The sequence below is a fragment of the Rutilus rutilus genome (genome assembly GCF_951802725.1).
Source record: "Rutilus rutilus genome assembly, chromosome: 22".
In the NCBI taxonomy this organism is placed as follows: domain Eukaryota; kingdom Metazoa; phylum Chordata; class Actinopteri; order Cypriniformes; family Leuciscidae; genus Rutilus; species Rutilus rutilus.
The window spans coordinates 20,635,664-20,651,657 of record NC_140227.1 but is presented as its reverse complement, the minus strand read 5'-3'; the positions used below and the strand labels follow the sequence as shown (position 1 = coordinate 20,651,657).

Here is a 15,994-nt window from a genome sequence, read left to right as displayed (position 1 = left end):
CATCCCTGCAGTGAGGGACGGTCTGGAGGACCAGTTTGGAATCTGTCCACAACATCACACACTCAACAGCCTGACAACTGTGATACTGCTCCACCTGCAGCAGGTGCTTTACAGAAGATGCTATGAGGGAGAGTGGAAATGTACTGCTTCGTTTGTTTAAAGGAACAGCAGTATGAGCCTTGTACGGCAAAGTGCTGCAAAAAGATTCAAAATAAAACCCTATGGGGTTTCTGTTCTGTTCTGTTCTGTAATGACAAAATTTTCTATCCTTATACTGTGTACTTTGCACTCACTGCCTCATATGTCACTAACACACACCAAAATATTATATTTTAAATTCAAATAAGATCTGACACATTCATTATGGCCAGTTTAAGATGAAGTGTCGTCTTTATCTCTGTATAGCACTATGGGCTATACTCATTGGCCCTCGTGCTGGTTCACAATCCTGATAAGAAGAGTTATTGAGATTGTAAGCACACTCGATTGAACTGAGCATAGCTTAATTAAAGCTCGCAGCTCCCGAGAGTCCCAGGATTCCCTGACATCTATCTATCTCTACACGCCAACCTGCAGGAACAGACCAAATCTCTCTCTCTCTCTTTCGCTCTCTCCAAATATACTTCTCCATATAGGGATGTTTAAATGCTAAAGTAATGTTTTAGTAATAGGAAACACACGGAATAAACATTTTAGAAAATAAGTCAAATTAAAACAGAGAGAACTTACAGCGTAATGACAGTTAAACGAGTTAAACACACATTCATCCGTTATTTTGGGGTGTTAACAAACTAAAAAGGGGTTACCTCAGTCACAAACTCTTCATAGACAATAACAGACAGGTAAATATGGATAACTGGCTTTCCACATGCAATTATGGATGTTTACGAGGAAATGAGGAAGCGTACCATTATTAATTATACCTGTCAAAATGTGAAATTTCCCATGTGAAATGATGGTTTGAGTAGAAAGTTCATTGGATTTCTATAGAAATTCACATCATCTTGAACAGCAGCATAAAGATCGGTTAAAGCTTTGTCTTGAATACAATTGATTAACACAAATACTGTGTACTAAAACAACAATCGACGTTTCAATGTAGATACGACAAACAATTTCAGCAAAAAGACTGTAAGGGATTTCTTAGGAGACCTGTGTTGATGATAACAACAGGTTAGTGCTGTTTGTTTGTTGTGTCAATAGTGTGTAGCGCACTATCACATTGTCTGAGTGTGCTGAAAAAGCACACCTGCGAGCACATGGAGTTCACATCATCAGCACTGCGACCTTCCCATGAGCAGGTGACCGAGGACAATGTCATTTGTGACATGCCGGAAGTTGTCTCGTATATAATCGCAATTAACCTAAAATCCATCCGTACGTCTTTGATACATCGGCGTCCTTCGAGAAATCTTATATATATATATATATATATATATATATATATATATATATATATATATATATATATATATGAATTTTACATTTATAGGGTAAAATTAGGAAGACGAAGCAATCACAAATCAAAGTTAGACTGACGTAAATAATTTAGCAATAGACAAATTCAGACACAACACATTTTTCATTTAAACTGTTATATATATATATATATACACACATGTACACAAAGAAAAATCATATTCAATAGAATAGATTGCAGCTGGCCCTCATGTTCTATACGATAACCATCTATGAAAACTATGAAACATCTGCAGCGACGAATAGGATAAAAATGCACCGAATTACAACCCCTTACATCTAATGAGGTAAAAAGTTTCTATTTTTGGCAACATCCTTGGTGTCGGATGTGTGAAAAAAATCGATCTATAATAAATCAAAATGTGCGTGTTTCTTCTCTTCTGTCTTATTCAGCGGCTGTTGTGGTGGAAATCGACGTTACTGTGTCTCCCAGCAGTTTAAAAACATGGAGCCATTTTAAATGGAATTAACATTGGTCGCTGAAGAGAAGATGACCAACACTATCACTCTAAATTATATCACACAATTCCCGTCAGTTTTGTTTATATTCCAAGAACACATCGTACTAGTTCAGTTCTAAAATGAGGCATTTAACTCACCAAACAGTCTTGAGGAACAATACTTGGATCTGACTAAGGAAAAATCCCCCACAAAGATGTTGAAGTGAACGGAGGCTGGTAGAAGGGCTCGTCCGCACGTTTCTCTGCTCGCAGTCTCTGCCAGCAGCCGTGTTTTGATGTCACTCGGTGGGCGGGGTCTTCTGGGCTACCCACATTACACTCAACGTTTGGAAGACCCCCTCATACGCGATTTATCGCCCCCGTGAGGTTATCTATATGGATATCGTGTCACGTCTTTATCGACAGTTATGTCTTTTTCTTTAGTTCCGCAATATTTTTTCGACTAAAGAAAATCACCAGTACACCAAGTATACACATATGCATACAAAGTGCTTTTATTGTAACTGTCTCCAATCTCAACAGCTGGACAACATGTTAAACAAGCATATCGTCATCATAATGCAGTATATAGAGGGAATACCGTTTTCCAGTCATAGGCTACAGTATTGAAAAGACGTGAGTAAATAATGACAGAATTTTATATATGTGTTCATCAAGATAACTAATATGCATAGATTTAATTTTAGGAACTACAATTGCAATACTGAAATGCATTCAGAATGAGAAATTCAGTATTTCCAGTTTCTGCTTTTAGACAAACAGTCATGTGGTTCAGTCTTTGTTAATACTAACTCCTGGTTTCACAGACCAGGGCCTAGTCCCAGACTAAAATGCATGTTTGAGCTGTTTTAACTGAAAGCAACTTGCACTGAGATATCTTAAAATATGTCAGTGCCATTGTTTTGTCTCAAGATGCACACCAGTAATGTTTTTTTTTCTAATGCATGTTTCTAAAAGCTACTTAATGTCCTTATTGAACTAAAATCTAATCCTGGTTTAATCTAAGCCCTGTCTGTGAAACCAGGCCTAAACATTTTATGGCTAATCCATAATGAAGTGATGTCACAGACTACATTTACTGCACAAATCTTAAAGAAAGTTGACTACTGAGGATTGCAGTAATTATGAAATTCACAGTTGTTCAGAAATAAATATGCAATATTCAAAAAACATTTGAACTTTCTAAGCATAAGGTCCTTTAAATACAGCGGAGCACATAAACAATAGTTTCATTGTGTACATTTTACTTCAGTTTCACAGTTCACACCCAACCTGTTAAATAGAGGTTAATGGTTACTAACCTTTGAACAATGCAGGACTGATCCTTATTTTGACTATCCAGTAGGTTTTTAGAATAAACATGATTAACTTAGTTAAAAAAAATTGGTTTATATATACATATATAAACCAAACATACATTTAGGTATTTTGTTATATGTTTACTTTCGGTGAAAGAGAAAGGATGAAAAGGATCTGGATCACATTTGCTGTAAAGGGATAGGTGGGTTGATAAAGTTTTGCAACATTCAATCCTAACTCCAAGTCCACAGTCAGAATCACAGATTCTGTAACAAACAGCTTGTATAGATTCACATTGTTCTCAGTCTAATGTTCTTTAGGCTCTTTGGTTTCGTGGCCCGCTTTAGGAATGTATTAAACTGAGGTAGTCCTGTGATGATAGTGAAATTTGCCCTGGCGCCCTCATGTGGCACAAATCAGAGCGATCTGTTGCACCTTTCCCAGTTCATTCAGCAGCTGTTTGATGCTTTGCTTGAGTTCAGGCAGACGGTCCAATGGCTCTGGAGGCTCCAACTCTCCCGTGCAGTCCAGCCAGTTTTCAAGCACTGAAACAGGAAACGATGTTTATGAATAGTTAGTGTTTTGATGTATTAGCTTTAATGTATACGAAACATTCCCATTATACAAATCACCAAATGAAAAATTGCAAAACATAAATCCAGCCCCCTGAAACCCTCTGGCACACCATCAAGCTCCCTTTCGATGAAGTCCATCCTGCGAGTAACCTCTTCTTGTAAAGTCTCGATGTGTTCCAGCAGGTTGATCCTCCACTGCTGGGGCTGAGCTGCGCCCTTTACCCCGGCTCCATCACCACACGCCTCACGCTTCTCTCCTGCACCCTACAATGTCACATTCACTCATTACTTACATTGCAGCATTCAATGTAATTAACATTCAGTCACAAACAATATAAAACAGTCAGTCTACACTACTGTTCAAAAGTTTGGGGTTGGTAAGATTTTTTTTAATTGTTTTTCAAAGTCTCTAGGCTCACTAGGGCTGCATTTATTAAAAATATTATTGAAATATTATTAAAATGTAAAATAACTGCTTTCTACTTTAGATACATATGTATTACATATATGTATTAAAATGTAATTTATTCCTGTGATGCAAAGCTGAAATTTCAATAGCCATTATTCCAGTCTTCAGTGTCACATGATCCTTTATAAATCATTCTATTATTGCTGATTTGGTGCTCAAAATTTTTTTTATCATTATTCTTATTATTATCGATGTTGAAAACAGTTCTTCTGAATGTTTTTGTGGAAACCATGATGCATTTTTTTCAGGATTCTTTGTTGAATGGAAAGTTCAAAGAACGAAACTTATTAGAAATATAAACCTTTTATAACAAACCCTTTACTGGGTCCTTGCTAAATGTAGAGAAAGTATGAATTCCTTAATGAAAGTATTAATTTCTATAAAAAAAATATATATATTTTGAACAAATGTACATATTTTGAAGTACACTTTTTAAGTTTGCAGTAAATCATTAAAGGAATAGTTCAACTCAAAATAAATCCTAAATGATGACCGGTCGTGCTGTGTCTAAATGAGTCATATTTTAATAGATGCAGATGTTTAATGTTCAGTACGTATTTTAAATATTGATGGACCTCTTATAATTTTGGACCACTGATACTTTTATTGTGCTTTTTATCATTTTGGAGCTTAACAGCACAAATCCCCATTCACTTTCATTATATGGAAAGAATGGCCCATTCTTCAACATTTCTATTCTATTAAAATTCACTTTTAGATGTACTATTCCTTTAAAAAATGTCAGTTCACTGTAGGATCAGACCTTTTGATTTGACCGTAATAATTATATTTCACAGAACTGGACAGTGTTAATCACATAATATTAACCTCATTTGACCCTCACCATCCTGTGGTTGAACAGCTGAGTACTAGATGTCTTCAGTAGTGCTGGTTGGATCTCTCCATAATAGCGTTGTTCATTCTTCAGCACTCTCTCTGTGTTGTGTGATCGATCTTCCAACACTGACTCAACCCTTGTCTTCAGCACCAGCCTCGGTTCCAATACTTGGTACAGTGTTTGTGGCTTTTGGTAGCAGTGCTCACTGCTAATGTAGTCCTGGAAGGATGAAGAGAAGGGCTCTTTATGTAGAATGACTTCTGAAGATGCTGATGAAGAAACGGTTTTTGCGTCCGGAAGAGCCATGCTTTTTATCCTGGATTTCTCAGTCAGCTTCCACGGCTCCCGCCACAACTTGAGGTCTGGATGAGTCTGGCTCCTGCAGAAAGGGGTGTAACACTCTTTTCATGTGGCTTTTCAAACAGCATGAGTCTTATTGGTTAAAACAGAGATAAAACAGCATCACTTAGGCCGCATTTACAAGTGACCCAATTCAGATTTTTTCCTCCCATGTGGCACAGATCGGATATGACCCACAAACATGCAAGCAGGAAAAAAGCACATGGATTCTGATATGAATTGGATATGTGCATTTGCGAATGACGTCAACTCGGGTGGAGAAAAACTGCGATCACATGACTCTTTTCAATGGCGCAATGGAGGACGAAGGCTCAACCCAGTGGAGTCATGATGAAGTTTTATGTATTTTGAGTCTTTGGGGCGAAGGGACAGTGCAGGCAAAAAAGCAGGGTTGTTACAGAAACAAAGGCGTATTTTAAGAAACTTCAGGCGAGATGGGAACGCACTGTTTTAAGCACTCGTGGCTACTGTGCCAACATAAAATCAAAAGCTTAAAAAGCAAGTACAAGGTAGTCAAAGACCACAACAACAAGAGTGATGATAGACCATATTACATTCACATTCTACAAACAAATGGAAGGCGTTTTAGCTGCCGACCACCTGAAATACTAAATAGTTTCAGAGAGGAAGATGCCGCGTCGCCAGTGGACTGTCAAGAGCCGGAGTGTGAGAAAATGAAAGTTACAGGTAAGGTAAATGAACGTTTTTGCAGACATTAGCTGGCATATAAACGTTATTTCAGCCATTGCCAAATTAGAAAAAGTGATGATATATTATTGTGTTAGCCTATAACATTAGATACAAGGGTGTAATGTGTAATGACCTAGCTATCATCAAGTGAATAGTGTAAATGAAGATATCGGATATAGCATCAAGACCTGCAGTGTAAATGTGGCCTTACTGTAGCACGCTGATTTTGAGCTGCAGGCCATTGAGGACTTCCAGCACATGCTGGACGTCCCCTAACAGCTGATGAGTGGCTGCGATCTTCTTGCCGTTCTGATGGGAGTAGTTCTCCAGGAAAGAGAGGCCATACATATGGCCAGTGCTAAGCCAGTCCCTGTCATACCAGTACCGCAGGCTCTGTCTCTGACCTCTGGTCTGCCCTGGACACACACAAACAAATGCACTGGTAAGCCAAAATTGACTTAAAACAGCAGAAAATTCCCTAGCAGGAGAAAGGGGAATTGACAAAATGCTGAGTCAAACTACTCAAACTGCCACTCATCCTGAGATCTATATTAGAGTTTTGTTTAACATGCATCACTTCCAAACCTGGAGAATCCCGGCAAATGAAGCAAGCGTATCGGTCTGGAACGTTCTCTTCCAGGAGGCCCATACAGGTTCCATGCTGCCAGTACAGACACTCTTCACACTGAGGTTCAAGAGAAAAAGTAACAAATGTGATCGTTTGTTAATAGTGAAAATGTTAAAGCTAAATCTTCTATTATAACATAATATTTCTATTTTAAAATGTAATTTATTCATGTGATGTCAAATCAATATTTTCAGCAGCAATTACTCCAGTCTTCAGTGTCACATGATCCTTCAGAAATCATTCTAAAAATGTCTTTACTATCACCTTTGGTCAATTGAATGCATCCTTGCTGAATGTAAGTACTAATTTCTTTACTGACCCCCACATTTTGAATGGTAGGGTTACCTGTAACATGAAGTCATTCTCCTCTTCCGCTTCACACACACAGCGGACAGTTTCCTGACTTCCTGTAGTTGAGGCAACAGAGCTACAGCTGAGAGGTGAGGCAATGACATCCAGATCCGCCCCCATTTCATCTTCACTCCAACCACAGCTGTCAGAGGACCAGTCTGAAATGCTATCCTCATCTGGAAACATATTACAAAACTTGTATTATAAGGTAAAAACTCCTATAAACTCTACAAAACATTAAGATGGACAGGAAAACTTCAGTTAAAGCACTGCTGAATGTACTAACAGTGAAAATATAAATTGACAGGAAGTGAATGAATAGCAGAGCAAAAAGTTTTTTTTTTTTCCTTAAATTATTAAATGCAAGATGTTTTGCATAGCATGTGACATGATAATATAACATTGTTATGAGATTATATAACATAATTTACAATTCTATAATTAATATTTCTACTTCTTCTAGACTTTACTGTTACGAACATATTTAGTTTGTTTGCATTGTCTGTAAATAAATGCTGCTTTTCTTTACCCGATGTGTTTTTTTTCATCTTTTTCTTTTCCTTCAACTTTATACGCAAGAAGTCTCTAGTCTGTTTCTCTTTTGACCGGTCACGTTCTTTCACGCCTTCTACAAAAGGCAAAAAACAAAGCTCAGTTAGATCATGTCATGTATTGAAGCCTTCAATTAAATAACACTGAAAATCCCAAATCCTTTCTGTGAAATACAATATAAATTTTATCCATCAGCCATACCCATTTCCATAAATCTCCTCTCTCTTTCCTTATTGAAGTATCTATGCATGTTGCTGTCTAGCTGATTGTCTCTGGTCTTGTCCCTGGTCTTGTCCTTCAGTGAAGGCCATCGTTGGTAATTCTGTGCACTGACAACAGGGGGCGCAAGAGAGCGTCTCTTCACGGTCACCTGCGCACAATCATGTGACGTAACGCACCTCTTCTTAGAGCCATCCTGATTATTAAGTGCGGTCTGTTTGTCCATTGCCCGGATCGGGTCTGGCTCCATCAGACGATCATCTCCATGGTAGTATTTCATATGATAGTGCAGGAGTTTTGCTTTGCGGAAAGACTTCGTACATCCAGGAGCACTGCATTTATATGGATTATGGTCCAAGTTGATCGAGAGCACTGGTGGCGGTTGGTTTCTGATGACTCTGTATACTGTGATAAGTACAATTTACATTCATCATCACTAATTCAAGATGATTCTGATTGTTCTCATTAATTAGTAGAGATCATTACTCACATGGTTCTCTGCTGAACCGGTTGGGGTTGTGGAAGGCTTGTTTTCTAACTGCTACAATAAAAATAAAAATAAAACATGATCAAAATGAACCAGGTCTTATTTGAGTAAATATGTGTTTTACAGATGTGGTGGATGGAATCTCACCTGTAGGCTTAAAGGTTTCTGATTGGCACTGAGCCTTAGGTACTGATGTGTCATTGGATGGTTGTGTCAGACATAAGGGGTCGGATCCTTTTCCTTGAGTTCTCTGATTGGTGGATTCGCATATGGGCTTGCAATCATTATGAAAAGTTTTTTCTAGAGGAAAGAGATGAATGATGAGGAAATCTACCATTATGGCACTACTAAACAATTTTTTTACATAACAGTCATATACTCAAACCTGAATCAGTCTTGGTTTTTTTGGAGCTCCTTCGTGCCATTGAAAGTCTCCTCTTCCCTACAGAAAATAAACTTAAATGTTAAATCAACTTGAATAAATGAAGCCTCACCAAATAATAGAGCTGCATGAATTGATGTTTTCTGATAATTGCATTTGCGATTGATAATGCAAATGTGAATTTAAAAAAAATTGTATTTAAGAAAAGGCTGTCTTCATTTTTTCATGCTCAAACATTAAACCACAGAGCCTTTATTTCAGTGGAAAACTGCAGAAAACCCTTATATCTCTTTTGTTGAAAACAGTCAGTTTATAAGTGCTTCTCATTACAAGTTTGATGAAAATGGCTGGTGCATGTTTGGTTCCCAAATACACATTATAAGCAAGCCAAACCCAGAGCAGATGCAGAGATGAGTTTGTGTGGAGCGGCATTTACTGCAAATCAAGCCACTCTGAGAGGACGAAAACACTGGATCATAAACTGCTTTGCATATATTTAAGTAAATCACAGCCTTTGCAATTTGATAATTGTGGTGTAAATTTTATTTTGATTACTTGTGCAGCTCTACCACACTGAGCTGAACAAATAATGTTCGTTTCAAACATGTTTCTCAATATATTCCCCCTGCTATTGGTCAGTCAAACAAATAGCCCCGCCCCAAACTCAACACCATTGGTTGAGCCACTGTTACCGGGTAGGGGCAGTTCTCAAACAAACAGAACATTGTTTTGATACCGCCACAGACCCGCAGTGTTTATACTTTTCAGGGAAATCAACCTACAAATCAATCACTTGTATCCAGTCAAGAAAATCACTTTGAATAGTTTAACTTTGCACGTACTTCTTATTCGCTGCCTCCGTGACTTCCTGTCACGAGGAAGGCCTTGTCCTTTGATTTCCTCCTCTTTTCGTTCCAGGACTTCTGCTTCCTCGTTCTCATTTCTCTTTACCACCCCCTCATTAAAGTTCAAGCCCAAATCTACCACCACAGAGCTCTCCATTTTCAAGCTGGTCTTCTCTTCTCTCTCCTTCAGAAATAACTTACTGTAGTTGTGCTGCGCTATTTGCTCCAAGACTCTCTCTCCCTCTGCATCTTCCTCCTTTATGCTTATATTTTGCACTTCAATGCATTTCCCATTCCCATTGCTTTTCTTCTTTTCACCTTCCTCTCCATCCAAGACTGAGTTCCCATCCTCCTCTTCCTCAGGAACACGGTCAATCTGTTTATCACCGCTGGCTTCATTCTCCTGCATTTTCTTGTCCTTGACTGTCTTTTTTACCATTGGCTTCTCTCCATTTTTGTCAGTTAGTTTCTTTCTACACTAATTGGAGAGAATGAGAGAATGAGTAAAAGAAGAGAAGGCCAAAATTGGTACTGAAATAGAAACGCAACATGAATAGGATAAAAATACTAAATGAACCTCTTTGGTGAAGGGCTTCACGTGGATTCCTTTGACTGTTTGGATGACGCCGTCATAGAACTTTACAGTGTAGGATGCTGCAGGATCATTTTGTACATTTGAATCCCATTTGAAACATACAATTTCAATTTGAAAAATAATCTGTTCACATAACATTTGTTTCATGCAATATTTACATCAACAGCTTACCATCTTTGTTGACGGCCAAGACTTTAGCAGGATAAAATCGACAGTCAGACCAACTGGCAAGAACTTTGTCATTCACATGAAATCCCTGCAAAAAAAGTATGAATTCAAACAGAATTTTACAATGGTTTTAAATCTGGTTTAACCAATCAGTATTTAGGGTCAAATTATCAGATTTTTAAGAGACTTATTGACCTTGACACATAGTTAAGTGGCTAGCTACACCACTAATATAAACAAATATTAATAAGCACTGAAGTTGTGTAGTAATATACACTACTGTTCAGGTCTGTAAGATACAAGGATACATTAAACTGATCAAAAGTGACAGTAAAAACATACATGATGTTACAAATCTCTAATTTAAATAAATGCTTTCTTTTGGATGTTCGATTCATCAGAGAATCCTGAAAGAACCATGGTTTCCACACAAAATATTAAACAGCATAAATGTTTTCAAAATTGATAATAATAAGAAATGTTTATTGAGCACCAAATCAGCAAATCGTGTGACACTGAAGACTGGAGTAATGATGCTGAAAATTCAGCTTCGCCAAAAGGAATAAATTACATTTTGTTATACACTCACCTAAAGGATTATTAGGAACACCATACTAATACTGTGTTTGACCCCCTTTTGCCTTCAGAACTGCCTTAATTCTACGTGGCATTGATTCAACAAGGTGCTGAAAGCATTCTTTAGAAATGTTGGCCCATATTGATAGGATAGCATCTTGCAGTTGATGGAGATTTGTGGGATGCACATCCAGGGCACGAAGCTCCCGTTCCACCACATCCCAAAGATGCTCTATTGGGTTGAGATCCGGTGACTGTGGGGGCCATTTTAGTACAGTGAACTCATTGTCATGTTCAAGAAACCAATTTGAAATGATTCAAGCTTTGTGACATGGTGCATTATCCTGCTGGAAGTAGCCATCAGAGGATGGGTACATGGTGGTCATAAAGGGATGGACATGGTCAGAAACAATGCTCAGGTAGGCCGTGGCATTTAAACAATGCCCAATTGGCACTAAGGGGCCTAAAGTGTGCCAAGAAAACATCCCCCACACCATTACACCACCACCACCAGCCTGCAGTGGTAACAAGGCATGATGGATCCATGTTCTCATTCTGTTTACGCCAAATTCTGACTCTACCATCTGAATGTCTCAACAGAAATCGAGACTCATCAGACCAGGCAACATTTTTCCAGTCTTCAACTGTCCAATTGTTGGTGAGCTCGTGCAAATTGTAGCCTCTTTTTCCTATTTGTAGTGGAGATGAGTGGTACCTGGTGGGGTCTTCTGCTGTTGTAGCCCATCCGCCTCAAGGTTGTGCGTGTTGTGGCTTCACAAATGCTTTGCTGCATACCTCGGTTGTAACGAGTGGTTATTTCAGTCAAAGTTGCTCTTCTATCAGCTTGAATCAGTCGGCCCATTCTCCTCTGACCTCTAGCATCAACAAGGCATTTTCGCACACAGGACTGCCGCATACTGGATGTTTTTCCCTTTTCACACCATTCTTTGTAAACCCTAGAAACGGTTGTGCGTGAAAATCCCAGTAACTGAGCAGACTGTGAAATACTCAGACCGGCCCGTCTGGCACCAACAACCATGCCACGCTCAGAATAGCTTAAATCACCTTTCTTTCCCATTCTGACATTCAGTTTGGAGTTCAGGAGATTGTCTTGACCAGGACCACACCCCTAAATGCATTGAAGCAACTGCCATGTGATTGGTTGATTAGATAATTGCATTAATGAGAAATTGAACAGGTGTTCCTAATAATCCTTTAGGTGAGTGTATTGTAATATTATTTCACAATATTAAAATTTTACTCTATTTTTTAATCAAATAAATGCAGCCTTGATGAGCTTCTTTCAAAAACATTGAAAAATCGTATGACCCCAAACTTTCAAACGGTAGTGTTTATATATAATTTTCGAATTAAAAAATAATAAAGGATTACGCCAAAGTACTTTACAATGTTTTCTTTTCAATCATTTAATTATTTTAATGAGGCTGTATCACCCGGAATAAAAACATGAAAAATATCAAACATTTTAAGTCAGAAATTAAAAACATGTTCACCATAGTATGTGTACTCAAGCCATTGTATGAATTGCATTTTTAATGTATCCAATGAATGAACAATTAGTTAATTACAAATTATATTTGTGTAGACTGGTTGATGCAAGATTTGCTTTTGTGATCCACACAGTAATAATCAGTTGAAAGAACAACAGGACTGATGCAGCATCACATTCATATCTCACTGAACAGATTTATATGTGAGGCTGATCCTAGATTAGCTTGCATATACTGGGATTTTTGAGGAGCAGTCTGTGACTCACAGGGATAATGCTGTCTTCCTGCCGTCCCTCTCTCCTCAGCTGAACCCTCTCCATGGGCCTCAGATACGGACTGGCCCAGTCAAACCACTCATCGTAGCGATGGCTCCACTGGCGATAGTGGATTAGGACTTTCTCATCCTCGTAGTCAATCTTCTCAATGTTGGCAGCATACCTGGGAGCGAAATCACATACGGATAGCTTGCTATAAAAAGGAGTGATGGACAGGCTACAAAAATGACTGTTTTTAAAAGAATGGCACTTGCCAGTTCTTCAGACTGTCCCGTGCTTCAAGAGCAGCGCCCACCTCAAAAGTTATCCCTCGTCTGTTAGGAGGTGTATTGCTCATGTTGTCAGCAAATACCTAATATGAAAGTGTCACATTTCAGTAACCGCCCAGTGAGGATTACATTACATAGATCATTCTCAAAGCAATACTAGGGCTGGGTTAATATCGATTTCTCGATTTAGTCGATCCTCATTTTGAAGAACCGATATTGATTCTTAAATCCCATTTATTATCAATCTTTCAGTCTATGTTGTTGATGAACGAACAAAGCAGAGTACCTACCATCCAATAAATCGCGATAAGCTTTGTGCTGTTACTTCTGATATAAATAAAATCTCAGCTTTCAAATTTTGTCACTTTTATTTCGAAATCAAACAATAAATACCGTTTTGACGCTCTTTTATGTGGCGCGGCAGATCGCTGTAGCGCCTTAATTCAAGCGAAGCTGCAGCGCTAAGGGCACGTGAACGTATTTACGCTTTACTACTATTTACAGCTCGAAATAAACATGAATGAACATCAGAAGGAATGTTGAAAGATAGGCCTACAGTACAACTTACCAAAATCTGTATCACAGATCATGTAATCGCTTACCCAATGTCACGTAAAATTACATTTACCTCAGAAAAGCAATTCAAAACTCATTAGTCAGCTAGAAAATTAACTCCAGATAGGAGCATTTTGCTAAATATACGCACTATATTGCATATATTCATTGTATTTTTACTTAACCTGTTCTTCAATATTTAATGTATTTTTATGACAGCCACCATTTAAGTGTTTACATTTTTTTTTAAACCGAGTAGAAACATAAGTAGGCTAATTAAAATGTATTATAATAACGTTATTATTGTACAATTTAAATGTAGGAAGAAGTGCACTGCCCTACAAATCAGTTAATTTTAACCTTTAATATTATAGTGATGCATCATCTGGATTCCCTGTATAGTTTACAGCATTAGTTGAGAGAGAGCATTAGTTTTTTTTCCTTGAGGAAATATTACCATGTACTGTACCTGGTAGTCCACAATTAATCGATATCAAATTGAATTGAATCAAAATCTAAGCATGATATTTGTGTCAATAACAAATACTGGGCTGGACGCCCTACTTAATACATTCAAGTAGACTATTTAAGAGCTAACATGAGAGAAATTAACCCTAATGAAATGTAGTAAAAGTGATTACATTTTTCCTTTTCCGATAAATATAATTATAACATTAGCTGACACTCTGAAGTCTGAACTGTATCATTAATAATAATAATAAATAATAATAATAATAATAATAATAATAACAACATCTGTATTTTGGCAGGAAAACAATTATGTACAATTATTAACAATTAGCATATGTATTTATTGTCACAGCTTGCTAAAATCACAAAAGGCCACTGGTTACTGACAAAATTGCACTGTTTTGTAAAAACAAACTTTTAACAAAGTAAGTATTTGACTTGTAATATAAATCTTTCAGATACAACTTTTGATTTTAAATGTTGAAATTAACTTTAAGTAAGATTAATAATAAATACTTTAGAAGTAGTTATCAATGTTAGTTCATGTCAACTAATGTAGTTAACCAATGTCAACAAAAGATTTGTATTTTTCATGCTACACGTTTTCATTACCATTAATGGATTAAGAATGAATAATTAAATGAATAATTATTTAAATGTTTATGCTTAAATCACAAGATTTATTGTTTTGACTTTTGAAAGCCATGATATTCCATGATTTCTTTTTATAGGTCTATCAAGGAAAAAGCGAAATCTTTCCCAGTACTCCCTGGATCATCTCTGATCTACAGCATTTGACTTAGAAACAGTGTAGGTGCACAGAATCCAGGTCATGGCATCATGCCACTAAACACAACGCGAACAACAGACTTAGCTTAATTATCAATAGCCTACTTAACTAAGACTCTTATTTCTATGTAACTTTTATGTTTAAGTTCAACATTCGGTTTCTATTAATAAAAATGTTAGGAACAGGATATTAGATCTATCAAAATGTTACCAAACTACAAAATAAAGCATAACAAAACACACTTAATTAACTTATTTGCTGTTGTCTGAGAAGTCATATAGGTGAGAGTGATTAAATGTGATGTTTATCGGGGGCCACCAAGTGCCTGACAATGACAATGGAAACAATAGAGATTCCATATATTTCAATACTACACTACATGGCTGCTTATTATTCTCAGATTACATATTCCTGCCTGTCTTTAGCCAAAAGCAGACAGGGGACATAATTTAAGACGATTTGAAATGCTACAGGATCATTTTCATCTTAGTGAAACCACAAGCAAACGTTAACTTCCTGACTGATCCACACCCTCCACGAGAATAATGACATGGATAGTAATGGGCGAGTACATCGCCACTCCCACAAATACAAGCTGTAAATCACAACATGCATCTATCAATGCACATGTTACGACATTTATTAAATTTCATTAGCGTTACCTAAAAGCTGCAATTACAGATTCAGTTTTCTAAAACAAGCATCTTTAAACATATCGTACTCGAGCAAAGTCTTGCCATTGAGAAAACAGTATTGTATAATGCTGTAAATATCAGTTACCTGCAGCGATATCCGTCTCTTTATATACAAAGGCGCGTCGCGTCTTTTATTGTAACCACGTTGGGCGCGAGACGCACTTACTATTTTCCAATGTGTTCCACAGCAGACTACCGGTATGAACAATACCAGAACTGCGCATGCGCCAGCGACTTCGCGTCTATATAAAGACGCCTGGGAGCTTTATTGTGATTCACACAGCACAGGCATTATTTTAATACATTACCCTTCAAAAGTTTGCATTCATTAGAATTTTTTTTAAAGGACTTTTTATTTATTTAAATCTTGAACATTTGTTTTATCAGGAACCCACAAAAATATCATGCAGCACAACTGATTTACATAGAATCATTTCCGAAGGATCATGTGACA

General features: G+C 37.4%; 2 protein-coding genes across 7 annotated transcripts in view; both read right to left on the bottom strand.

Annotated features, from left to right (window-relative positions):
* Window positions 1–2,261, bottom strand: part of ndrg3a (ndrg family member 3a) — a 38,169-nt gene extending 35,908 nt beyond the window's left edge. The window contains exon 1 of one of the 3 annotated variants that reach the window (XM_084396134.1): window positions 2,079–2,261. The gene's annotated coding sequence lies outside the window, so the exon portion shown is untranslated. The remainder of the gene's footprint in view (window positions 1–2,078) is intronic. The other 2 variants (XM_084396137.1, XM_084396133.1) reach the window with 2 other exon arrangements.
* Window positions 2,262–2,409: 148 nt separating this feature from the next.
* On the bottom strand, window positions 2,410–15,764 carry phf20a (PHD finger protein 20, a). 4 transcript variants are annotated; one of them, XM_084395586.1, is made up of 17 exons: window positions 15,626–15,760; window positions 13,056–13,112; window positions 12,752–12,923; window positions 10,402–10,486; window positions 10,213–10,289; window positions 9,633–10,113; window positions 8,794–8,850; window positions 8,556–8,708; window positions 8,412–8,462; window positions 7,904–8,326; window positions 7,680–7,778; window positions 7,145–7,326; window positions 6,757–6,856; window positions 6,383–6,587; window positions 5,128–5,500; window positions 3,925–4,078; window positions 2,410–3,784 (listed from the first exon to the last, which is right to left on the bottom strand). In XM_084395586.1, the coding sequence occupies exons 3-17, from the start codon at window positions 12,803–12,805 to the stop codon at window positions 3,642–3,644; spliced, it is 2,637 nt and encodes an 878-aa protein (XP_084251712.1). In that variant the 5' UTR covers window positions 12,806–12,923; window positions 13,056–13,112; window positions 15,626–15,760; the 3' UTR covers window positions 2,410–3,641. The 4 variants fall into 4 exon arrangements, with proteins under 4 accessions (XP_084251712.1, XP_084251710.1, XP_084251711.1 ...); XM_084395584.1 differs by having other exon boundaries at window positions 13,015–13,112; window positions 15,626–15,758; XM_084395585.1 differs by having other exon boundaries at window positions 8,412–8,459; window positions 13,015–13,112; window positions 15,626–15,758.
* Between the last annotated feature and the right edge of the window lie 230 nt (window positions 15,765–15,994).

Excerpts from the sequence above, each read along its gene's own strand:
- phf20a (XM_084395584.1), bottom strand. The coding sequence starts at position 13,097 with ATGAGCAATACACCTCCTAACAGACGAGGGATAACTTTTGAGGTGGGC. Across the intron at positions 10,114-10,212 it reads TGAAGCCCTTCACCAAAGAG|TGTAGAAAGAAACTAACTGA; the intron begins GTTCATTTAGTA and ends CTCTCCAATTAG. Across the intron at positions 7,779-7,903 it reads GAGGAGATTTATGGAAATGG|AAGGCGTGAAAGAACGTGAC; the intron begins GTATGGCTGATG and ends TGCCTTTTGTAG.